Source organism: Bufo bufo, chromosome 4 (assembly GCF_905171765.1).
Source record: "Bufo bufo chromosome 4, aBufBuf1.1, whole genome shotgun sequence".
NCBI lineage: Eukaryota > Metazoa > Chordata > Amphibia > Anura > Bufonidae > Bufo > Bufo bufo.
The window spans coordinates 422997306-423024219 of record NC_053392.1 but is presented as its reverse complement, the minus strand read 5'-3'; the positions used below and the strand labels follow the sequence as shown (position 1 = coordinate 423024219).

Below are 26914 nucleotides of genomic sequence, written 5' to 3'. Positions count from 1 at the left end.
TGTATTACTCTGTAAAAAAATAAATCTAAGTGTAAGTCAAACGGATTCGTCCTGACTTACATTGAAAGTCAATGGGGGACGGATCCGTTTACAATTGCACCATATTGTGTCAGTGAAAACGGATCCGTCCCCATTGACTTACATTGTAAGTCAGGACGGATCCGTTTGGCTCTGCATCGCCAGGCGGGGACCAAAACGCTGCAAGCAGCGTTTTGGTGTCCGCCTCCATAACGGAATGGAGGCGGAACGGAGCCAAACTGATGCATTCTGAATGGATCCTTAACCATTCAGAATGCATTGGGGCTAAACTGATCCGTTTTGGGCAGCTTGTGAGCTGTCACAAGCGGACCCAGAAACGCCAGTGTGAAAGTAGCCTAAGACCGGATCCGCGATTCACAATAGGTGATTGTCAAAGCTTATCTATTCTTTCCTTGTACAATATCTGCACAGGTCAGAGCATGCCTAGAAAAGCGGTAAATACAGCAAGCTCTACCAGCGCATCACTCACCGCTCCCAGCACCTCCTGCATACTAATGAGCACCTCCATAATGGATGTGTTCATTAGTATTCGCTTGATGAGAAGCACTGTAATTTTCCCCTCACTTTTGGGGTAAAATAGTGTGTCTTATAAAATGAAAAATACAGTAAACCTGTAATCGGAAAATTAAGAGAAATTAGAAAAAAAGGATGTGTATTGCTATCTAGTTTTAACTGGCAGATAATTTTTGGTTTCATTTTTCTTTTACGCGGTTAAAGAACACTAAACAGACAACCAATGAATGTAAAAAGTATATATAAACATCAGAAATGTTCACTGGAAGGGGTAGAGCTTGACTGCTGAACAAGACAGACACCTTTTGGTTTACTCTTAAATTGCTGGCCTTATTTTTTTTTTTTATGACCAATTAAATTTGCTGATTGGCTCTTTTACGGAACCACATAGTCTCCTATGCGGCCTATACCCATTTTGGATTACACTGACTGCCTTCACCAGCAGTTCAGAGCAGGAGCACACGGCGTCGTTGGTTGCTATGACGCCGTGCGCTTCATGCCGTCGCTGCTGTACAGTAATACACTCGTATAGATCAATACGAGTGTATTACTGTAGTGCAGCGGCGGCATGAAGCGCACGGCGTCATAGCAACCAATGACGCCGTGCGCTCCTGCTCTGAACAGGAATCCAGCCTGGCATACCACGGACCGCTCTCGGCCGCGGAACACTGCCGTGTGCATTCGGCCTAAGGAAGATTAGAGTGCCATCTTGCCTACCTGCAACCAATCTTAGTAGCTTTCTCGCTTCTCAGTTGCCCCTTGGGACACACTATTACCAGACCAACTTCTGTTCCCCTCTGGATGTCGTGAGGGGGCTGTTTGAGTGTTGTCATCCTATGACCACCCATGCCAAGACTTATTTAGTGCCATCCTGCCTGCACACCACAGTCCAGGAAAGTGGACATGGGATAACAGATAGAGCCCTTTGCTACTGTCCAACCACTTTGATACCATGTTCAGCATAGACTGCTACATTTAAGGGGTTAAATGGCTGGGATTGCAGTTCTTTGTCTTGGCAGCAGGGTGTCAGCTGGATAATTTAGCTGACACTAGCTAGGGGTGGCGCTGGAGCAACTACTTAGCTCTCTATCACTGCACAGTTATAGTACAATGAATTGTGGCAACTGCATAATCTGGTGACATACTACGATGCAAAGAATTAAGACGTAAAGTAAACAGTAAAATGATTAAATCAACCAATATAATTTTAATGTATCATTTATACTGCATGACACAAAATAAAAATTGCAGGAAAATATGAACTTGAAGCCCTTAAGGACCGGGTAATTTTTTTTATCTTAAGGACCAGACTGATTTTTGCTAATTTGAAATGTGGTGATAATTTTAAAACGATTTTACTTATCCAAGTCATTTCGTCACATATTGTACTTTGACAGTGGTAAATTTGAATCAAAATATTACATTTTTATTTATAAAAAAAAATACAAAACTTACCAAAATTTTGGAAAAATTCGCAACTTTTCAAATTTTAATTTCTCTGCTTTTAAAACAGATAGTGATACCTCATATAATAGTTATTACATTTCCTATATGTCTACTTCTTGTTTGGATCGTTTTGGGAATGCCATTTAATTTTTTGGGGATGTTAGAAGGCTAAGTTTAGAAGCAAATCTTGAAATTTTTCGGAATTTCCCAAACCCACTTTTTAAGGACCAGTTCAGGTCTGAAGTCACTTTGTGAGGCTTACATAATAGAAACCACCCAAAAAATGACCCCATTTTAGAAACTACACCCCTCAAGGTATTAATAACTGATTTTACAAACGTTGTTAACCCTTTTAAGACAACCCCCCCTTTTTTTCTTGGTGGTGGGGGGGGGGGGGGGTTTATGTTCTTGTTTCTCCTCCTTTCTCTTCCCCCTTGGTTGGTTTTCCTCTCCTCCTAGGCCACACAGTCTTCTCCCCGGCCTTCCCTGCTACTTTAGTCCCCGGCTTCTGCCGGGACTAGGCCTCATCTTCCATGGCCCGTTCCCGGCTCCCAGGTGCTCCGTTTGCCCTGATCCGCCCATCCCCAGGCGTCGCTTCTCTCCCCCCCCCTACCCTCCTCACCTAGTTTTGTGGGTCCGGAGGGCCCTCGGTCGGCCGCGATTCGCCCCCCTCGCTCTATTCCCGACCGCCTCATAAATCGAGGCCCTGGCTTTTGGGCCTGCTAGGCCGCCTTCTTCCTGGCCCCTCCTCCTTCCTTCCCGGGCTTTTCTTACCGCGCTCAGGAGGGGCTATCTCCTCCACCCTTTCCTGGTCTAACGTGGGTTTTCTGTTGGAGGGGGTGGCTAACCCCCCCCCCCCCATTTGCTTCATTTCTCCAGCAGCCCTCCTGACCACCTCTATAGCTGCTGCAGCACCTCTTTGGGGAACATGGCATCCGGGTCCAGATAAGACAGCCTCTGCTGGCTGCTCTATGAGGGTCTCCTCTCCCAGCCTCTCCTCAGATCGCCACGTGTTTTCTCGTGCGTCCGCTGTCTGCGAAGGCTGCCATGCGGTCAGCCTGTCCATGCTTGTGTGCAGTACCTCTTCCCAGACCCCATCGTGTCCCCTGTCCAATCCTTTTGTTTAGATCCCCCCTGAATGGGCTCCCTCCCTGTCAAAGCCATGGGAACCTTGTCCGACTCTCCCAATCCCTGGTGGAGTCGCTGGACCGCTACCTACCCAAATTGCGGCCACCTCTGCCCTCCCAGGGTTCTCCCTGCAGATGGGGCACGCTCAGATACCGGGTCTGGCAAGGGGTAGCTCCACAGTACAACCTCGGGTGGTCTTAACAGGGTTCCACCCCTCCTCGGGTCCTCCCCAGGACAGGCCTGAGGCTGGTGACTAATCCTTTCCTGTCACCCCATCCGTTGCCTCTGGGGACACCTCTGCACCGATTCCCTCAGGAGGCCCTCTGGGAGGAACCTCTCCTACACAGGGTTGGTATCCCCTCTAGTGGATTTTCGGATGGCGCTCCCCTGACTGCACAGGTATTCAACCGCACAGGTAAGGCAGCCATCCCCGTGTTTAGCATACTGAGTCACCTACGTGGTGTCTCTGGTACGTACACCTTTTCCTTAACAGGGGGGTACCTGCACCACTGCCATACTCTGTACCTGACGAGCCTTCCTGGTTTCCCTATACCAGGGGCTTTGCTCTACACATTTGAGAGTGTTTCCACCGGGTCCCCATCCTGGTGCTGGTGTTCTCCACTCTACCTCATTACAGGGGGTCCCTGTTCTAGGCAAGCTGTTAGCTCAGGCAAAGGCCTCCTTTAGGTTGGTGAGTAAAAAGCAATTATATCTGTCTGTTTCCAGCTGCCTTGCTCCTTTCATAGGTAGAGTACCTACACCTACTCCAGATGCTGAAGCCATTACTCCTGGCTGGCTCTATGGTGTTCCATGCGGCACTATTTCTCCCTTCCGGGTGAGATATACAGGCCGCCTTCAATTGCCGTAGCAATTGCAACTGTCTGTTCCAAGCCACTTTGCTCCCTTCATAGGTAGAGTACCTACACCATCTCCAGATGCTGTACCCAATACCCCTGGCGGGCTCTATTGTGTTCCATGCGGCAACATTTCTCCCTACGGGCGAGATATAGAGGCCACTTTCAATTGCCATAGAATTGCCCCTGTCTGGTTCTAGTGGGCACCAAGTTGCCACCTTGATCCCTTCATAGGTAGAGTACCTGCACCATCTCCGGATGCTGTAGCCGTTACTCCTGTGTGGCTTTATGGTGTACCATGTGGCATTTTCTCTCCCTTACCGGACGAGATATTGAGGCCTCCTCCAATTGCCGTGACCATTGCACCTACCTCATCATAGTGTGCACCAAACAGCCATCCTACTCCCTTCATAGGTAGAGTTCCTGGGTTGATTGTTCACTTTATGGGTTCAAATAGCCTTGTGGTCCTCTTGGGATTTGTGTCTCTTTTCCCATCCTCCCACGTCAAGTACCTGGTATTGAGTGGTTTGGTGCTACGGTTTGCAATTCCACCGTATGGTCTCCTTCGGGAGGGACCTCCTCCTGTTGTAAAACATTTCCTCCTTAGGCTGTTTGGAGTACTCTCCTTCTACTCCCATGTCTCTCAGTCCAGTGTATCCCTGCTGAGATTTCCTGGGCCTGTATCTGGTTCCTTTTTTCCTTGATACTTCACATGCCCAGAGTTTCCTCTGGTCTTACGCTTCACAGTGATATCTTGTTTTCAGAGGCTTGAGCCTCATCTCCTGTTTTTGGGACGCAGGTCTTATCATTCTCTTTTCCTGGCCTTTACCTACAGCCCCCTCCTTCTCCAAGGGTTGGCGGTTTCCTCCTGCAGCCTTGGGTTTTCACCTTTCAATAGGGCGCTTAACTTCATCACCTGCCTTGCGGTGAGGGGAGACCTGCTCCCTTCACATGTGAGCCTTGCTATGGCTTCCCTCACTCGTTTGGCTTCCAGTGCTTCCCTGTTTCCTTCTCCCCTGGCCTGTCAGGGGTTGGCCACAGTTTTTTTTTTTCGCTCTTTGGGTCTGAGACAATTTAGAGCGTTAGGTAGTTCCAACACGCGGTGCTGTCCTAATTTTTTCTCCAGCCCTTGGCTGAGCTCGGTGTTCCCTTTTGCCTTCTTCTTGCATTTGGCATTTTCTTCCAGGCATTTGTCCTGGGGTGCTGGCAGTCTTCACTGCTTCTTCCTTGAGGTTTCTTCCTTGTTATGGAACCTCTTGCCCATTCCGTGTTTTTTCCTGTTGGGTCACATAGTTCTCCTGCACCTGTATGCCCAACCGGTGGCATGGCTGTTCTTTCCCGCCCCTCGGGGACTGCTTTCGGACGTCCCATGGTGCTGTGTCCCCCAATGCCATGCAAGAGAAAATTTGATTTTTTGTACTCACTGTAAAATCCTTTTCTCGTAGTAGGCATTGGGGGACACAGATCCCACCCTATGTTTTTACTTCCGCTTCTCCGGGATGGTCTCTTGATCTTTCCTGGTTCGGGAGTTGTTGGTTCCTTGCTTTTTGTCTCTCTCCTACTGCTTTTGGTACAAACTGAATAGCCTCGTGCCTGTGGAGAGGGTATTGCCCACCTGGGAGGAGCCAACACTTTTTGTGTCTAGTGCCTCCTAGTGGTAGTTGGACGTATACCCATGGTGCTGTGTCCCCCAATGCCTACTACGAGAAAAGGATTTTACGGTGAGTACAAAAAAATCAAAGGTGTAAGTATGGGTTTTTCTCTTAAGAAATCAAGCTTAACTAATGTATATGTATGTCCTGGTGAGTTTTAGAAGTTTTTTTTTTCCATAACTCGGATAACCCCTTTAACCTAATTCTAATTCTCCCTGTAGTGACATCATCTCTGTGTATAGATAAGACAGGATCCACTATTCACAATAGATGATTGTCAAAGTTTATCTGTTCTTCCCTTGTACAATGACCTCTGCACAGGTCACAGAAAACTCTTCTTTGTAAGACAATAGGGTCCCCTCCTGTCCATTGTGTCTATGGTTCATGGGGCTTCCATAAAGCAATTTTTATATGCTTTGTGAATGCAGTTATGAACAGCTCAGGCAAGATGGCAGCCCCCATAAAAATGTTCAGGAAATAAAATAAAAAAATCTACAATCAGAAAATAAAAACAGATGAGAAAAAAAGATGAATTACTATCTGGTTTTAACTGGTAGATAACATTTTCGGGGAAACATTTCCTTTAAATATGTCTTTGGCTTCATCTTTCTCTGTATAGCATCCCTCAAAACACATGAAAATATACAGAGTGTACCACTGCTGTTAATGTTTTGTTATTATGTTTTTATTCTCTATTATTTACAGGGGATCACGTTATTGGAGCTGGGTCCTGTGCAGATCTGCCAGTCTTTTTCACAAGAAAGAGTGGCCTTCTAGCTGTTGTTCCTCGTGAAAGTGTCTCTGTTTTGCCAGAAGATGTTGAAGATTCTTTGTCCTCTTCATTAGCTGGAGCTAGTAATCAGGTAATGTGTTCTCAATCGAGTCACTCCATTGTCATCCACCAACCCAAGGGTCACCCAGCTTCCAGCATGCTCCCCAATAGTGCTCCCTTTCAACGGAGAGAAGCTGCAGGCAGCGCCGCTGAAGAGTAGTGCATGCAGTTTTTACTCTTACTAGTTGTAAGACATCCTTCTCTGACTGACTGGCTCTGAAAATTGCCATCCTTGACCCTTTTTCTCCCCTCTTAGGCCTCATGCACACGACCGTTGTGTGCACCCGTGGCTGTTGTTCCGTTTTCCGTGATTTTCTGCGGACCCATTGACTTTCAATGGGTCCGTTGAAAACTCGGAAAATGCACCGTTTGTCATCTGCCTCCATGATCCGTGTATCCTGTCCGTCCCAAAAATATGACCTGTCCTAACGCTACTGCAGTCCTGGTTGCCATGGTTACTTAGCAATATTAGAAGCATCATACTTACCTGCTGCGCTGTCTGTGACCGGCCGGGAGCTCCTCCTACTGGTAAGTGACAGATCATTAAGCAATGCGCTGCACAGGCCTGTCACTTACCAGTAGGAGGAGCTCCCGGCCGGTCACAGACAGCGCAGCAACCATGGCAACCAGGACTGCAGTAGCGTCCTGGTTGCCATGGTTACCGATCGGAGCCCCAGCGATTAAACTGGGACTCCGATCGGAACTCTCCGCTGCCTCCAATGATCGGGGGGGAGGGAAGGGAGAGGGGGGGAGGCCGCACACTGGCCACCAATGATATTAATACAATAGAGGAGGGGGGGGGGCGCACACTGGCCACCAATGATAATACAATAGAGGGGGGGGGCCAGGGGGGCCGCACACTGGCTACCAATGATAATACAATAAAGAGAGGGAGGGGGGGCCGCACACTGGCCACCAATGATAATACAATAGAGGGAGGGGGGGGCCGCACACTGGCCACCAATGATATTAATACAATAGAGGGGGGGGGGGGGGGCACACTGGCCACCAATGATAATACAATAGAGGGAGGGAGGGAGGGAGGGGGGGGGCCGCACACTGGCTACCAATGATAATACAATAAAGAGAGGGAGGGGGGGGGCCGCACACTGGCCACCAATGATAATACAATAGAGGGAGGGGGGGGGCGCACACTGGCCAGCAATGATAATACAGTAGAGGGAGGGAGGGCCTGCACACTGGCCACCAATGATAATACAATACAATAGAGGGAAGGGGGGGGGGGGGCACACTGGCCACCAATGATATTCAAACTGGGGAGGGAGGGGGGTCTGCCCCCTGCTGCCTGGCAGCCCCTGATCTCTTACAGGGGGCTATGATACGCACAATTAACCCCTTCAGGTGCGGCACCTGAGGGGTTAATTGTACTGATCACAGCCCCCTGTAAGAGATCGGGTGCTGCCAGGCAGCAGGGGGCAGTCATGTACACAGTTCGTAGTATATTCTAACTTGAAGCGTCCCCATCACCATGGGAACGCCTCTGTGTTAGAATATACTGTCGGATATGAGTTTTCACGATGTAACTCAAATCCGATGGTATATTCTAACATAAAGGCGTTCCCATGGTAATGGGGACGCTTCAAGTTAAAATATACCATCGGATTGGAGAAAACTCCGATCCTATGGTATATTAACTCCTGACTTTACATTGAAAGTCAATGGGGGACGGATCCGTTTGCAATTGCACCATATTGTGTCAACCTCAAACGGATCCGTCCCCATTGACTTGCATTGTAAGTCAGGACGAATCCGTTTGCCTCCGCACGGCCAGGCGGACACCAAAACGACTTTTTCCTTCATATCCGTGGATCCTCCAAAAATCAAGGCAGACCCACGGAAGGAAAAACGGACACGGAACTACGGAACCCGTTTTTGCGGACCGCAAAAAAAAAAAAACGGTCGTGTGCATGAGGCCTAAGTCTTCTTCAAATGCTTTGAACTTTTTGAGTCGGACTAGGGTTCTACTTGTTCTAAGGCAGATTGTAGATGTAGATTTTTAATTATAATTATTTTTTTTTGGCAACCCAAATGGAGCTTTCCTCTGATATAAAAACACAGCCAATATCTTTTTTTTTTTTTTTATGTGAGGAGTGTGTAAAAAAATAAATGCAATGCTTATTTCTACATTTTTCTACTTTTGCAATGTAATACAAAAAAGCCATGCCACAAAGTAAGGGCCCTTTCACACTTGCGTTGTCCGGATCCGGCGTGTACTCCATTTGCCGGAATTACACGCCGGATCCGGAAAAACGCAAGTGAACTGAAAGCATTTGAAGACGGATCCGTCTTCAGAATGCGTTCAGTGTTACTATGGCACCCAGGACGCTATTAAAGTCCTGGCTGCCATAGTAGTAGTGGGGAGCGTGGGAGCAGTATACTTACCGTCCGTGCGGCTCCCGGGGCGCTCCAGAATGACGTCAGAGCGCCCCATGCGCATGGATGACGTGATCCATGCGACACGTCATCCATGAGCGTGGGGCGCCCTGACGTCACTCTCGAGCTCCCGGGGGCCGCACGGACGGTAAGTATACTGCTCCCCCGCTCCCCACTACACTTTACCATGGCTGCCAGGACTTTAGCATCTTGGCAGCCATGGTAACCATTCAGAAAAAGCTAAACGTCGGATCCGGTAATGCGCCGAAACGACGTTTAGCTTAAGGCCGGATCCGGATTAATGCCTTTTAATGGGCATTAATTCCGGATCCGGCCTTGCGGCAAGTGTTCAGGATTTTTGGCCGGAGCAAAAAGCGCAGCATGCTGCGGTATTTTCTCCGGCCAAAAAACGTTCCGGTCCGGAACTGAAGACATCCTGATGCATCCTGAACGGATTTCACTCCATTCAGAATGCATTAGGATAAAACTGATCAGGATTCTTCCGGCATAGAGCCCCGACGACGGAACTCTATGCCGGAAGAAAAGAACGCAAGTGTGAAAGAGCCCTAATCCTGTTAGCTTCTCGTGTATAACAATAAGAAATACGTGTACTGTAATGCTTGAAAACAAAATGGGGAAGGTGCAGCTGTTTTGGGGGAGAAGATGGCTAGAAGGTTGGAGGAGTGTTTAAACCAGGGGGTGGGGGTAATGACATTATAGGAGGCGAAGAAAGTACAGATTAGGTCTGCAGTAAACGATTACTTTAGAAATCGAGTATCTATCGATTATTTTTTACGATTTATGGGTCCATTCAAACGTCCGTTGTGTATTGCGGATCCGCAATACATCCCGCCGGGGTCCCCATAGAACTGCCTATTCTTGTCTGCAATTGCAGACAAGAATAGAACGTTCTATTTATTTCGGGAGCCGCGGACCGGAAGATCGAGCCGCACTCCGGAAATGTGGATGCGGACAGCACACTGTGTGCTGTCTTCATCTCTTCCGACCCTATAGAGAATGAATAGGTCCGGACCCATTCTACGGACATGTTAATGGACTCTAATCGAGTAATCTAATAAGAAAAAATGAATTAATAGACTGTTTTCCTTTATAAAAACTTATCAGACCCCTGCCTTCAGTCCCCAACACCCTTTGTTCCCCCCTGTGCGATCAGCCCAAGTGCATCAGTTCCCCCCCCCAGTGCCATCCGCTCCATTCGCCCCAGTGCCATCAGCTCCACTCTCGCCCCATGCCTTTAGCTCCCCCCGTGCCGTCAGCTTGCCCCCCCCCGTGCCGTCAGCTTGCCCCCCCCGTGCCGTCAGCTTGCCCCCCCCGTGCCGTCAGCTTGCCCCCCCGTGCCGTCAGCTTGCCCCCCCCGTGCCGTCAGCTTGCCCCCCCCGTGCCGTCAGCTTGCCCCCCCCGTGCCGTCAGCTTGCCCCCCCCGTGCCGTCAGCTAGCCCCCCCCCCGTGCCGTCAGCTTGCCCCCCCCCCAGTGCCACCAGCTTGCCCCCCCCCCAGTGCCACCAGCTTGCCCCCCCTCCAGTGCCACCAGCTTGCCCCCCCTCCAGTGCCACCAGCTTGCCCCCCCTCCAGTGCCACCAGCTTTCCCCCCCTCTAGTGCCACCAGCTTTCCCCCCCTCCAGTGCCACCAGCTTGCCCCCCCTCCAGTGCCACCAGCTTGCCCCCCCTCCAGTGCCACCAGCTTGCCCCCCCTCCAGTGCCACCAGCTTGCCCCCCCTCCAGTGCCACCAGCTTGCCCCCCCTCCAGTGCCACCAGCTTGCCCCCCCTCCAGTGCCACCAGCTTGCCCCCCCTCCAGTGCCACCAGCTTGCCCCCCCTCCAGTGCCACCAGCTTGCCCCCCCTCCAGTGCCACCAGCTTGCCCCCCCTCCAGTGCCACCATCTCCCCAGCGACAATACTTACCTTTCCTGTAGGGGCGCCGCTCCACAGCTCCATCATCTTCTCTGCGCGCTGCACTGCCGTTCTGACCTCACACACCGTCGGATAATAGAGCGCGCTTACGTGTACTATGCCTTGACAATGTGTCAGGAATAAAGTGCAGTGCGGGCCGGCGGGTGACCACGTATCGGAAAGTAATAGCACTTCACTCCCACTCCGTGGTAACATGACACAGACGAATCTGCATTGAGTAATCATTAGATAATACACACACCTTGCCCACTAAAAAGGTGGGGCATGAACAGGGGGATGTCAACCACTGATGAAGTCACTTCTCTAAAACCCCGAAACGCGTCTGGTATTAACCCCCCTACTTGGAAGGAGGACATTGCCAGACTGAGGAGGCTTGGATATTATCGTATGAACATTGAATTGCCAAAGAAGGAAACTATCACTACGCGAAAGACTTCTCGTTTCAAACACAAGACCACGTGTATCCAGCAGTTTGTTTGGCGCTAAATTCAAACTTGATCAAACAGCCCTTGAGATTGGAACCTTAACCTTCATAGAAAGCGGACTGAGTCGAGGGCCTATAGTCCAGCTAAAAGACCGTCTGGTAAGACTGTGCATATTCCAAACTAAGCGATCGCTTTCCAGGCAAATACAGCGGGACGCCGCTGTCTGTATGAGCAGGTGGTATGTCGTCTTATATATTATCGACTTCCATCTGTGTTTCGAATTTTTGGTCACTAAATGAATGTGTGTTGAGAATTGGCCATGAGCTGGCATTTATTCTGAATATTCGGTAGAGATCGATAATTCTGATTTGTGACTTCTTCTCATTTCCAGCAATTTTTATCGAATATTTTTATTATAGAATATTTTACATCGAAGAACTTTTATCGAATATTACCATTGAATATTATTATTGAATATCTATGACTGACTATCTTTAATGACCATTATTGCTTTTAGGATCAGAGACCTCACATTATTGCCTTTTAGATTTTATTTGATTATTGGGATCTGAATATGCATGTATGATTTTATTGCTTTAGGTTTTATGACGTTACCAAGTTAAATATTACTACCAACTATTGCTGATATTTTATTGCCATATTTGTGATATCTTATTGTTAATTTATCTTATTCAATAAAGATCCCTTTACTAATAGAGAGTGCCCCACTATTATCTATTGATTGTACTTACCTTTGTCAGACTGGGTGTTGTCTGTCAGTGGGAGCACCTCTGCGAGATTACCCCTCATTCTAGTGCGACATTTTTCTGTATTAATAAATCAAGTAATTGTTTCAGCCCTAGTGCAGATGGAGACCTGGGGCGAGGTAATGAAACTGGAGGAGGAGTGGAAGGAGGGTGTAGAACAATTCATAAGGGAAGGTGCAGGGAGAAAAATGTACAATTATACATTTTTTGCAGATGACACTAAACTGTAAAGTAGTTAACACGGAAGAGGACAGTATACTGCTACAGATGGATATGGATAGATTGGAGGCTTGAGCAGATGAGGTTTACAACTGACAAATGTAAAGTTATGCACATGTGAAGTAATAATGCAAGGTAGATAATAAAAGGTAAAACACTGGGTAACACTGACATGGAAAAGGTCTTAGAAATTTTAGTGGACAGCAAACTAAGCTTGTAGAAACCAGTGTCAGACAGCTGCTGCCAAGGCCAATAAGATAATGAGTTGCATCAAAAGGGGCATAGATGCATGTGATGAGAACATTGTCCTGTCACTTTACAAATCACTAGTCAGACCACACATGGAGTACTGTGTACAGTTCTGGGCTCCTGTGAACAATGCAGACATAGCAAAGCTGGAAAGGGTTCAGATAAGGGCAACTAAAGTAATAACTGGAATGGGGGGATTACAGTACCCAGAAAGATTATCAACATTAGGGTTATTCACTTTAGAAGAATGACGACTGAGGGGAGATCTAATAACCATGTATAAATATATCAGGGGTCAGTACAGAGATCTCTCCCATGATCTACTTTTTACCCAAGACTGTGACGAGCGGATATCTTCTATGTCTTGAGAAAAGAAGGTTTGTACACCAATATAGAAAAGGATTCTTTATGGTAAGAGCAATGACACTATGGAACTTTTTGCCTGAGGAGCTGGTGATCGTGAATTCACTAAAAGACTTCAATAGGTGCCTCGATGTATTTCTGGAGTGTAATAATATTACAGGTTATAGTTATTAGATTTCTGGAGAGGTTGTTGATCCAGGGAGTTAGTCTGATTGAAGTCGGGAAGGATTATTTTTTTCCTACGTAAAATGTGGAATTGGTTTCTACCTCACAGGGGTTTTTGCCTTTCTCTGGATAACAGGCTGAACTAGATGGACAATGTCTTTTTTTTAGTCTTATAAATTATGTTACTAAAAGTAACCATTTTAATAATGTGTCTTTCGGCTGATCTTATCCCAACATTCTTCTGTCGACAGATCACATGGTAATAATGTAATAGCAAACGCTTTTTGGGGGTGTAGTTTCCAAAATGGGGTCACTTTTTGTGGGTTTCCACTGTAGGAGTTCCCCAGGGTCTCTTCAAATGTGACATGGCGTCCAAAAACCATTCCAGCAAAATCTGCCCTTCAAAAACGATATGGCGCTTCTCTTCCTTTCGGGGTGGGCATTTAGCAGTTTACCACAACACATGGGTTATTTCTGTAAACTACAGAATTAGGGAAATCTATATTGAGGATTGTTTTGCTGTTAAACCTTGCTGTGTTACAGGAAAAAAATAAATAAAAATTAACCCCTTAACGCAAAACGCCGTGCATGTACGGCGGGGGATGCATTGGCAGAATGCATTCCGTCGTACATGCACGGCGGGCACCGGAGCGGTGCGCGCCAGATCACTGTAGGGGTCCGGCAGTCCCTGGTAGCCGGGCCCCTGCTGTATCCGCCGACATCGCTGTAAAAGCCTAACCCCTTCTATACCGCTGACCGCGACATAGAAGGGGTTTGTGTCTGGTGAGGGAGCGCATCGAGTACCCGCGCTGCTATGGTGCTGTGGCGGGGACTCGATGTGTCAGAAGGCAGCCCGATGCCATGCAGAGGCTGCCCAATGCCTTGCACGGTATCGGGACCTGCCTTCTACAGGTGCCCAGGAGATCCAGCCTCATGCTGGGTCTCCTAGGCAACCTGTTAGTGTATTACTCTGTGTAATACACTAACGGGCAATGCATTACAATACAGATGTATTGTAATGTATTGCTGAAGGGATCAGACCCCCAAAAGTTGAAGTCCCAGAGTGGGACAGAAATAAAGTTTTAAAAAAAATGTAAGAAAAAAAACAAAAACCTTTCCCTTGATTTTATAATAATAAATAGAAGAAAAAACACACATATTAGATATCGCTGCATCCGTAACGACCGGCTCTATAAATATATCACATGATCCACTCCGTCCGATAGACACCATAAAGAAAAACTGTCAAAAAAAGTTATTTTTGTCACGTAATGTGGTATTTTTATAGAGCATTATGCAAAATAATTGTGGAGCCCTAGTTATGGATCTTCAACACAGTGAAAGCCAGATATCCCTCAAAGGAAGGAAAACCGAGCAAAATCCTTTGAGGGAAATCTGGCTTTCACTGTGTTGAAGACCCATAACTGGGGCTCCACAATTATTTTGCATAATGCTCTATAAAAATACCACATTACCTAACCCCTAAGGGGAACACCGTAAAAAAAAATATATATATTGTGTCCAAAAAGCCATTTTTTTTGTCGCCTTACATCGCAAAAAGTGTAATCAAAATCAAACCGTCATCTCGTCCAGCAAAAATGATTCCCTACCTAACAGAATAAAAAAACTATAGCTCTCAGACTATGGAGACACTAAAATGTGATTATTTTATTTTTTGTTTAAAAAATATTAGTGTATAAAACTTAAATAAATAAAAGTATACATATTCGTATTGCCGCGTCCGTAACGACCTGCTCTATAAAAATATCACACGATTTAACCCCTCAGGTGAACACCGTCCATAAAAAAAATCTAATAAATATGGTATCAAAAAGCCATTTTGTCACTTTACATCACAAAAAGTGTAATAGCAAGTGATCAGTCATACGCACCCCAAACTAGTACCAATCAAACAGTCCTCTCATACTGAACAAAATTAGATCCAACATAAGTCGCCCCCAAAAAAAATCTAGGGCTTTCAGAATATGGAGAAAATGCTTTATTATGTAAAAATGAAACATACAACCCAAAAACGTAGTCATATTTGGAATTGTCGCGTCCGTAACAACCTGCTCTATAAAAATAGCTTATGATCTCACCTGTCAGATGAACGTTGTAAATAACAAAAAATAAAAAGTGCCAAAACAACTATTTTTGTTACCTTGCCTCAAAAAGTGTAATATAGAGCAACAAAAATCATCTGTACCCCAAAATAGTACCAACAAAACTGCCACCTTATCCCGTAGTTTCCAAAATGGAGTAACTTTTTTGTAGTTTCTACTCTAGGGGTGCATCAGGGGGTTTTCAAATGTGACATGTCAAGTTAAAATGATCCCAGTGAAATCTGCCCTCCATAAACCATATGGCGTTCCTTTCCTTCTGCGCTGTGCCGTGTGCCCGTACAGCAGTTTACGATCACATATGGGGTGTTTCTGTAAACTACAGAATCGGGGCAATAAATATTGACTTTAGTTTGGCTGTTAATCCTGGCTTTGTTAGTGGAAAAAAATAATTAATATGGAAAATCTGCCCCAAAAAAGTGAAATTCTGAAATTTCATATCCATTTTCAATTAATTTTTGTGGAACACCTAAAGGCCCCTTTCACACGGGCGAGTATTCCGCGCGGATTGAACGCATTGCACCCGCACGGAATCCGGACCAATTCATTTCTATGGGGCTGTGCACATGGGCGGTGATTTTCACGCAGCACTTGTGCGTTGCGTGAAAATCGCAGCAAGCTCTATATTCAGCGTTTTTCCCGCAACGCAGGCCCCATAGAAGTGAATGGGGTTGCGTGAAAATCGCAAGCATCCGCAAGCAAGTGCGGATGCGGTGCGATTTTCACGCACGGTTGCTGGGAGACGATCGGGATGGTGACCCGATCATTATTATTTTCCCTTATAACATGGTTATAAGGGAAAATAATAGCATTCTGAATACAGAATGCATAGTAAAATAGCGCTGGAGGGGTTAAAATTTTTTTTTTTAACTCGCCTTAATCCACTTGCTCGCGCTGCCGGCATCTCGTCTGTTTCCCTCTTTGCTGAACAGGACCTGTTGTGACGTCACTCCGGTGATCACATGATCCATCACCATGGTGATGGATCATGTGATGACTGGAGTGACGTCACCACAGGTCCTGTTCCTGCAATGAATGCTCACCACAGGTCCTGTTCAGCAAAGAAGGAGACAGACGAGATGCCGGCAGCGCGAGCAAGTGGATTAAGATGAGTTAAATTTTTTCATTTTATTTTTTAACCCCTCCAGCGCTATTTTACTATGCATTCTGTATTCAGAATGCTATTATTTTCCCTTATAACTGTTATAAGGGAAAATAATACAATCTACACAACCCCGATCCCAAGCTGGGTACCAAACATGTGCGATTTTTCTCACGCGAGTGCAAAACGCATTACAATGTTTTGCACTCGCGCGGAAAAAGCGTGCGTGTTCCTGCAACGCACCTGCACATTTTCCTGCAACGCCCGTCTGAAAGAGGCCTAAGGGTTAACAAAGTTTGTAAAATCAGTTTTGAATACCTTGAGAGGTGTAGTTTCTAAAATGGGTCCCTTTTTGGAGTTTTTACTCTAGGGGTGCATCAGGGGGGCTTCTAATGGGACATGGTGTAAAAAAAAAACAGTCCAGCAAAAACTGCCTTCCAAAAACCATATGGCGTTACTTTCCTTCTGCGCCCTGCCGTGTGGCCATACAGCAGTTTACGACCACATATGGGGCATTTCTGTAAACTACAGAATCAGGGCAATAAAAATTTAGTTTCGTTTGGTTGTTAACCCTTGCTTTGTTACGGGAAAAAAAATTTTAAAATGGAAAATTGGCAAAAAAATTGCTGTTTTGGCACCGTTTTTATTATTTACAACGTTCATCTGACAGGTTATGTCATGTGCTATTTTTATAGAGCAGGTTCCTACGAACGCGGCGATGCCTAATAAGTATACCTTTTAGTTATTTGCACAATAATATCATTTTTGAAACCAAAAAAAAAAATCATGTTTTAGTGTCTCCATAGTCTGAGATCCATAGTTTTTTCAGTTTTTAGGCGATTGTCTCAGGTTAGGTATAATTTTTGCGGGATGAGATGACGGTTAGATTGGCACTATTTTGGGGTGCATATGACTTTTTGATCGCTTGCTATTACACTTTTTGTGATGTAAGGTAACAAAAAAAATTGCTTTTTTGACTCCGTTTTTATTTAATTTTTTTTACAGTGTTCATCTGAGGGGTTAGGTCATGTGGTATTTTTATAGAACCGGTCGTTACGGATGTGGTGATACCTAATATGTATACTTTCTTTAATTATTTTAAGTTTTACACAATAATATCATTTTTGAAACAAAAATAAATAAATCATGTTTTAGTGTCTCCATAGTCTGAGAGTCATAGTTTTTTCAGTTCTTGGGCAATTGTCTTAGGTATGGTTTCATTTTTGAGGGATGAGATGACTGTTAGATTGGCACTATTTTGGGGGGCATGCGACAATTTTTTTTTTTTTTATGTTTTTTTGTGCCGTTGTCTCATGTATTGGCTCATTTTTTGCGGGATGAGGTGACTGTTTGATTGGTACTATTTTGGCATACATACAACTTTTTTGATCACTTTTGTTACCTTTTTGGGAAGTAAGGTGGGCAAAATTTCAATTTCATCATAGTTTTTATTTTTTATGGCGTTCACCATGCTGGGAAAGTAACATGACCGGTTTATAGATCAGGTCGTTACGGACGTGGTGATATCAAACATGTGTAGGGAATTTTTATTTATTTGTTTAATTAGTGATAAATGTGTTTTTCTTTTTTTTGACCCAGACCCACTTGGTTCTTGAAGATCCAGTGCGTCTGATGTCTGTATAATACAAAACAGTACGCTATATAGAGTACTGTACTGTATTTTCACTTTACAAAGTCTGATCAGACTTCTGCCTTTAGCAGAAGTCAGATCAGCACCATGGACAGCAGGAAGCCTGTGAAGGCGTCCGGTTGCCATGGTAACCATCACTCGCTGCCATCACTCGCGGCTGTTCGCACGCCTGCCCGCCCGCACTGCCACACAACCCCAATTAAATATCAAAATAAAGCTATTTTGAAGTCTCTGATCCCCGTGGGTGTCAGACGACCCCCCTTGGCATTGACCCAGGGTGCCTGCTGATTGATTTCAGCAGGCACCCAGTCCCTACACAGGACGTACCTGTACGCCGTGTCCTTAAGTACCGGGACATCAGGGTACGCCCTGTGTCCCCAGCAGGTTAAAGAGGACCTTTCACCTGTATAAACTATGTGAACTAAGTATGCTGCCATATAGAGCGGCGCCCGGGGATCTCACTGCACTTACTATTATCCCCGGGCGCCGCTCCGTTCTCCCGTTATGCCCTCCGGTACCTTTGCTTCTTAAGTTATAGTAGGCGGTGTCTTCCCTTGTCCTGTGGGCGTCTCCTTCTCCTAGGCTGCAGCGCCGGCCAATTGCAGCGCACAGCTCACAGCCTGGGAGAAAAAAACCTCCCAGGCTGTGAGCTGTGCGCTGCGATTGGCCAGCGCTACAGCCTAGGAGAAGGAGACGCCCACAGGACAAGAGAAGACACCGCCTACTATAACTTAAGAAGCAAAGGTACCGGAGGGCATAACGGGAGAACGGAGCGGCGCCCGGGGATAATAGTAAGTGCAGTGAGATCCCCGGGCGCCGCTCTATATGGCAGCATACTTAGTTCACATAGTTTATACAGGTGAAAGGTCCTCTTTAAGTGGTTAAAGTCTGTAAAAAATGCAATTTCACCATTGTCGTTTAATTCTTGTGGAACACCAAAAGGGTTAACAAAGTTTGTAAAATCATTTTTGAATAATTTGAGTGGTTTAGCTTCCAAAATGGGGTCACTTTGGGGGATTTACACTGGAAGGGTGTCTTCAAAAGTGACATGGTGCCTGAAAATTATTCCTGTGAAATGGTGCTCCCTCCATTCTGAGCCCTGCCATGTGCCCATACAGCAGTTTACGACCACATAGGGGATGTTTCTGTAAATTGCAGAATCAGGGTATTAAATATTGAGATTTATTTGGTTGTTAACCTTTGAAATGTTACTGGAGAATGGATTAAAATGGAAAATCTGTAAATAAAAAGAATAAATAAGGAAATTTCATTTTTATTTTCCTTTAATTCCTGTGGAACACCTAAAGGGTTAACAAAGTTTGTAAAAAATCTATGTAGAATCATTTGAGGGATGCAGTTTCTAAAATTGGAACATGGTGTTTTCTATTATGTAAGCTCCATAAAGTGACTTCTTAAAGGGCTTCTGTCACCCCACAAAACTCTTTTTTTTTTTTTTTGGATAGTTACATTCCTTATAGCGCGATATAGGAGAATATAATCTTATCACTTACTTTCATGCGGCCGTTTCTTTAGAAAACGAAGTTTTATAATATGTAAATCCGGTCTCTACCAGCAAGTAGGGCGTCTACTTGCTGGTAGCCGCAGCAGAAAACCGCCCCCTCGCCGTGTTGATTGACAGGGCCAGCCGTGATCTCCTCCTCCTCCGGCCGGCCCTGTCAGTATTTGAAAAATCGCGCGCCTCTGTTCATTCGGCGCAGGCGCTCTGAGATGAGGAGGCTCGTCTCCTCAGAACTCCCTCAGTGCGCCTGCGCCGATGACGTCTTCTCTTTCGGTGATGTCATCGGCGCAGGCGCACTGAGGGAGTTCTGAGGAGACGAGCCTCCTCATCTCAGAGCGCCTGCGCTGAATCAACACAGGCGCGCGATTTTTGAAATACTGACCCGGCCGGAGGAGGAGATCACGGCTGGCCCTGTCAATCAACACGGCGAGGGGGCGGTTTTCTGCTGCGGCTACCAGCAAGTAGACGCCCTACTTGCTGGTAGAGGCCGGATTTACATATTATAAAACTTCGTTTTCTAAAGAAACTGCCGCATGAAAGTAAGTGATAAGATTATATTCTCCTATATCGCGCTATAAGGAATGTAACTATCCAAAAAAAAAAAAAAAGACTTGTGAGGTGACAGAAGCCCTTTAAGTCAGTTTTCAAAAATCAGTTTTCAAAAATTGAAGCAAATAGCAGGCTGTGACTGGGTGAGCCTCCCTAGCATCGCGGGAGACGCTAACCACTCGCACCTAACTTAGCACATTTGGTCCAAACTATAAAGTGTCACAACCACGGACTCTCCACTCTCCCGGAGAGCAGTCACAGGAGAGGATGTGAGGTGGCCACAAATTGTAATTCTTTCAGTGTTTTTGATTATAATTTTTTATTATTTTTTTTATGGGGTTCCTCATGCGCTTATGGCGATAACAAATTTTATGTAGTTTTATTTTTATTTTTATGTTTTACTACTACTATCAGCATAAAATCCCTTTTGTGCTAAAAATAGATATTTTGCATTGCTATATACTAACATCTATAACTTTATTTTTTCACCAATGTAGCTGTGTGAGGGCTTGTTTTTTGTGGGACCGGATGTTTTTATTGGTATCATCTTGGGGTACATATGTCCTTTTGGTCACTTTTTATACAATTTTTTGGAAGGTAAGGTGGGCAGAAATTGCAATTTTGTCTTCTTTTTTTTTTTATGGGGTTCCTCATGCGGTATATACGATATGATAATTTTATTCTGTGGGTTGATACGATTATGTTAACAAATTTGTCTCTCATGTTTTTTGCTACTTTTTCAGCATAACATTTTTATTGGTATTATTGTGGGGTACATTTGACTTTTTGATCACTGTTTATAAAATTTTGTGTAGAGGTGAGGCGACAAAAACAGCAATTTCATAGTTTTGTTTTTTTACAGCGTTCTTCGTGTGGGATTAGTAGCATGTTACTTTTATAAATCAGGTCGTTACGGACATGAAGATACCAATTATATGTTTACTTTATTTTTCAATTTTTAATCAATTGTAAATCAGCGGATATGGGAAAAGGCAATTTTTTTTATTTACATTTCTATTTTTATTTGTTTTTTTTACATTCATTTTTCCTTTTTTTTATTTTTACACTTTTTTTTATCGAGTCACACTGTGTCTGATTGCTGTACAGTGCATTGCAATACTATTGCAGTGTACTATCAGTATTACACTGACACTGTGTCTGATTGGCATGGTAACCATCGAGCATCTGCATTATGGTTACTATGGCAACCAGACTCCTTACAAATGAGTCCGTTGCCGTTGAGCGCGGTAGCCCCCTCCCTCTGTTAACCCCATGGCATCCAAGAGGTTAAATGGCAGAGATCGATGCCAGCACCGATTTCAGCCATTGCAGCAGAGTGTCATCTGTATGTTACAGCTGACACTCACTGCTGATGGCGACTGCTTTCTTATTGAGCCTCCACCTCACTGGGGGGAGAGGACCACAAGCAGGGGTGATCAGAGGCACAGGGGACATCATGGGGCACAAGACGCATCGGGACATAGTGCGAGCCATGCCTCCTTTCAGGCTCTGATCTCCAGAGTGGTGCTTTAACTTTGCATTTTCAGCTGTTGTCTTAGAAGAAAGCTGTTCCTACAAACCCTTTGGAATATGCCATTGTCCAACCACTGTTAACTTGCTGTCCGTAAACTCTGTTGGCTGCGTTGCTAAAATAGTGCTGTGCTCCTTCCTCTTGCCCGGACTTCTTTAAAGGGAATCTGTCAGCTACAAAACACCCCTAAACTAGAGTAAGTGGTTTATGATGTATTATGTAATTTTTATCTTCATATTCACTTGGATTCTTACTCTGTACTCCTACTCCACCTGTACTCGAGAAGGAGTCCTCTCATTGCATTTTACTGCTGGCTTGTAGGAGCTCAGCATCAGAATCCATGTGAGTATGAAGATAAAAATTACATAATCAGACTTGGCCTCATTTACACTATACACCACTTATGCTATTCTGGGGGGCAGGGGGGGTTGTTTTGGAATTGACAGGTTCCCTTTAACCAAATCACATGGTAGACCATTAACTATAATGGGCCAACCATGCAACATTTGGGGGAAAAAACTAAGGCACATGATACTGTCCTCGCCAATAGGACATTAATGGCATTAATATTCCATTGTAGAAATTAAAAACATTCATTTATGTACAGATTTTCTTACATGTTATGTACCTCCCTTAAGGCTGATTAGCTGTTTTTCTCTATTAAAGGCTACATCTGTAGAGCCATCTTCAAGAGCAGAGACTATACCGCATGATGATAAGACTAAACTGCTGAAGGCTGCATTTTTGCAGTTTTGTAGGTAAGAAATAGATTTTCAAACAATGAAGTGCTTGTATTTATTTTGTAGTCTGAAGTGCTCATTTTATCCCTCCATGTAAAAAATGACTGTGCTTCATAATTGTTCCCTCTCCAAAGTATAAGCTTTATGTTCACAAGTCAAAATCACCATGAAAAATTTGGCAAAATCTGGTTCTCATGGTTGACTAATGGTATCAGTCCCTAAACATTGGTAATTACAATACTGTATCGTATCCATTTGCAGTGTTGTGATTTACAGACTTCTGAGCGTTCCTTTGCTGATCTGTCTCACTGTAAGAGGGGAAAAAGCGTACCTATCTGCAGGCAGCAATTTATTCAGTGGGAGGAACTGGGTGGAAATATTGTTTAGTAGGAAAAGATTCAGTGAAACTTTTATTTCAATTCATGTCAACCTGTTCCTTCTTTGCTTAGTAGTCCAGTGGGTGGCCCTATTTGGAGGTTGACAAACTATCTCTGAATACACAGTAATGCACAGAACACTATCAATCATTCTATTTATGCCCCTTCCCCCACAGCTTATCGTACTGTAGCAAATCAATGGACCAGATAATATTGCTTCATCTTGCAGCTGCTTTTTTCACAGCTTTAGGTGCAAAGTCCAGGTGCCTAGACATCAGGGTAACTGGTGACCTAACCACTACTGACATTAACATAATTGTGTCCTGAATGTAGAACGAAATATTTTCTTCCTTCTTCATGAATAATCTCATCCTTTCCTTGGAATTTTCAAACTTAGAGGTATACAGTAACCTTGCCCTATAGAGGGCAAAACTGTGTACTTTAAAGAGGCCCTGTCACCACTCCTGACATGTCTGTTTTACTAGCTTCATGCATTCCCCATGTAATAACATTTCTGGAGCATCAATTCTTATGGCTCTATGTTGTGCCATTCCTCTATTATTTGCACTAGAAGTTATGAATGAATTGCTATTAGCCTATAGTAAAGGTACAGATAGGAGGTAACAAGTTGGGGGGTGTCCCTGCAAAGTCTGAAAATGGCAGCACTCATTGGATAGAGTGAGTCTGTGCAGGTACATTCCCCCCCCCCCCCCCCCCCCCAACTTGTTACCACCCCTCTGTACCCTTACTGAAGGCTAATAGCAAGTCATATATAACTTCTAGTAGAAATAATAGAGGAATGGCACAACATACAGACATAAGAATAGATGCTGCAGAATTGTTATTACATGGGAAATGCATGTAGCTATTAAAACGGACATGTCGGGATTAGGGCTGCAGTAAACGATTATTTTAGTAATCGAGTGTTCTATCGATTATTTTTACAATTAATCGAGTACTCTAATAAGAAAAACCTTCTTAAAATAACGTATTTTTTTGTAAAAATAAATAAATCATTTTTATTTCTTAGAGTGGTATAGCACATAATTGCACACACAAGACTTCTTTCACAGCTGCAATATACATTCTGTCAGAAGAACAGCCAGAATGTACCATATCGGGTATAGCTGGATTATCTGACGGCTGCTGCAGCGATTGACTGTAATGGGGGTCCCTCCTTGTTACAGCATTCAAGCTGGGTTTTGGGCGGACAAAAAAAAAAAAAAAAGCTTTGGACGATACCCAGCATCTATGCCATAGTCAATGAGAGCATATGGCTGGTTGTATCCGGCTATACCCAATACGGTATACTCCAGCAGGCTGTTCTTCTGACAGAATGTGTATCTAAGGTTATGTTGTGAACTCCGGCAGTTTGTTCCGGTGGAGGAACAGGCTGCCGGAGTTCACTGGCTGCATCTGTCATAGCTGGATGCCCATTGACTGTAATGGGGATCCGGACAAAAAATGCTGCACAGTGACATAGCATTTTGATAAGACCCCCAGGCTGCCACCATCAGACCCTCCCTTGCTGCAATTAGAGCCAGACCCCCATGCCATCGATTGCCATGCCCCCCACTCCCCTATCCGATCAGCACCTCCATGCCATATCCCCCAGTGCCCCCATGATGGCACTGCCATCAGCCCCTCCATGCCATCCAGATTGCCATGATGTCCCCCTTCCCCAGTGCCTCCATGCCATCCACCATGTCCCCCAGTGCCATCAGATCAGCCCCTCTATGCCATGTCCCCCAGTGCCCCCATGATGGCACTGCCATCAGCCCCTCCATGCCATCCAGATTTCCATGATGTCCCCCTTCCCCAGTGCCTCTGTGCCATCCACCATGTCCCCCACTCCCATCAGATCAGCCCCTCCTTGCCAAATCACAGGTGCCCCTCCGCTATCACAGGATTCCCCCGCCGCTAACTTATATACTTACCTTTCCTGGCAGTGCGGCGTGCGCTGACACATGGAGTCCGCAGGAGATGCGTCTTCATCCCAGCATGCACTGTGAGGGACCTGACGTCACACACAGTATCAGCCAGCACGCTGACAATGTGTGCAGCGCGGTGCCGAGTTGGGAGGCCACGGAGCGGTGAGTGAGAAGCTTCACTTCACTTACGCTCCGTGGTCACGTGATTTAAACGAATCCTCGATGCAGGGAAACTACATTGAAGATTTTCTTGCCTCGATTACATTGATTAAATCAGTCAGGAGCAGTGAATGGTAATCTTAAAAATGAGAAATAAAGACTTTGCTCCAGGAAAAAAAAAAAATTACCAGACAATCTCGATGAGGACAGGTTTTAGTCCCTTTTTTGTTGTAAGAGCACCAAATGACACAGAGCCATTATGTACTTGAACAGGATTGTACAGTTGTATAGGATTGGAAGAACATGCTGCTTTCTTACAGCAAAGACACTACACCTGCCTTAAGCTTGTGTCTGGTATTGTAGCACAGCCAATTAAACTGGATGTGTGATCCTGTTTCTGAAAGAAAGCACCCGTTACCTTAATCCTGACAAAGCCCTTTAAACACTTCCTGGCGCAGCAATTTTCTGTTTTTGTTTTTTGCCTCTCTACCTTCCTAGAGCGCTAAATTTGTTATTTTTTAATTCACATAGCCGCATGCGGGCTTGTTTTTTGTAGGGCAAGTTGTACTTTCTAATGCCGCCATTTAATTTGGCATACAATGTAAAAGGAAGCTGGAAAAAAAAATTCTGATGGTGTGGAATTATGCGGTAAAACTAACTTGTGCTCTTCATTCTCCAGGTCAGTACGATTACAGCGATACCATACCAAAACTGCAAATCGGCCATTTTTTTCCGCCATTCACCTTATGTATATATAAGTAGTTTTTTTCATATATACGGTATATTTTAACAGTACAAGTGTTTTTGCACATGGTGATGCACATGATGTTATTTTTTTAAATTGTTTATTTTGATTTTGTGGAAAGGGAGATGATTTGATTTTCTTCTTTTCTTTTTTTTTCTTTTTGTATTTTTCTAAACTTTATTTTTTTTATTTTTTTATTTTTCACTTTTTTTTTTATAGGTCTCCAATTGGACCCCAACTTGCAATCCTCAGATTGCAATTTGTATAGAATAATGTAATTTGCTCTATTTATTCTACAGAGAAATCCCTGTATTGCAGTTCAGTGCAGCCACCTGTTGGCCTGAACTGTAATATACAAGTAATGAGCCTGTAAGCTTAGCTCAGGCTCATTACTGTAAAGGAACGTCTTCCCCGATCCCTTCCGGGGGAGGCATTCCTTACCCAGAAACACGTGCTGCCGTGTTTTAGCCCCCCTCAGATGCCATGGTCATTAGCTGTGGGTGTCTGCTGTATGAAACAGCAGGCACCTGGCGGCTTTGGCGCAGGCGCCACCTTTAACCACGTCCATTCAGAGATGGCAGCTGCACGCTAATCGTGCAGCTGCTGAGCGCAGGGCCCGCTGTCAGTGACAGCAGGGCACCCCAGAGAGAAGGCAGGGACCGTTCTAGATCGTTGTATACACAGCGCTCAACGAGCGATAATATACAGATCAGGAAGCGCTATGCTGCTTCCTGTCCCTGCCCAGTTGTCGTGATTGCCAAGGCCGGGTGAGTGCAGGAGCTGTCGGGTCTTCCATAGACCTCTATCAGCCCGGCACTGAGGCTGTACAGCCTCTCTGGGGGATGTATTTCCCCTGTAACTGGGGCTACTATGTCAGCCCCAGGTACAGGAGAAATCAATAGTTTAAAAAAAATAAAATAAATGAAGTTAAATTTCCGCCAGAGGTCTTGAATGACCTTATGGGGGTACACGAAGGGGGGGGGGGGAGTTTCACATTTTAAAAAAAGTCCACCCCAAATCCGTTATTTAAAAAATAGAAGAAAAAAATAAAATAGACATATTTGGTATCACCGCGTCCGCAACAACCGGCAGTATAATAATATCATATGATCTACCTCATCATGTGAACGCAGTAAACAAATAATTAAACATTGCACCAAAACATTTTTTTTTTTTCCTTTCAGTTAGTTCACCTCCCAAAAAACCTAATGTTGATCAGTCAAAAGGTTGTTTGTACCCCAAAATGGTAGCAATAAAAACGTCACCTCATCCGGCAAAAAATTAGCCCCCACACAAAACCATAGCCAGAAAAATAAATAAATACGGCTCTATGAAAATTGCAACACAAAAACATGATTTTTTTTTTTCTAAAAATGCTCATTGTGTGAAATGTGAAAAAAAAAAATAGACATATTTAGTATCGCCGCATCCGTAACAATTGTCACCTCACAAAAAACATATCATCAATCAATCAAAAAGTCGTATGTACCCCAAAATGGTAGCAATAAAAAA

At 44.9% G+C, this 26914-nt stretch overlaps 1 protein-coding gene across 1 annotated transcript in view; it reads left to right on the top strand.

Annotated features, from left to right (window-relative positions):
* The window catches only part of NUP133 (nucleoporin 133), a 301419-nt gene that overhangs the window by 132570 nt on the left and 141935 nt on the right, over positions 1–26914 (top strand). The window contains exons 11-12 of the mRNA XM_040429313.1: positions 6338–6495; positions 22117–22208. Coding sequence (XP_040285247.1) covers positions 6338–6495; positions 22117–22208 — 250 coding nt within the window. The remainder of the gene's footprint in view (positions 1–6337; positions 6496–22116; positions 22209–26914) is intronic.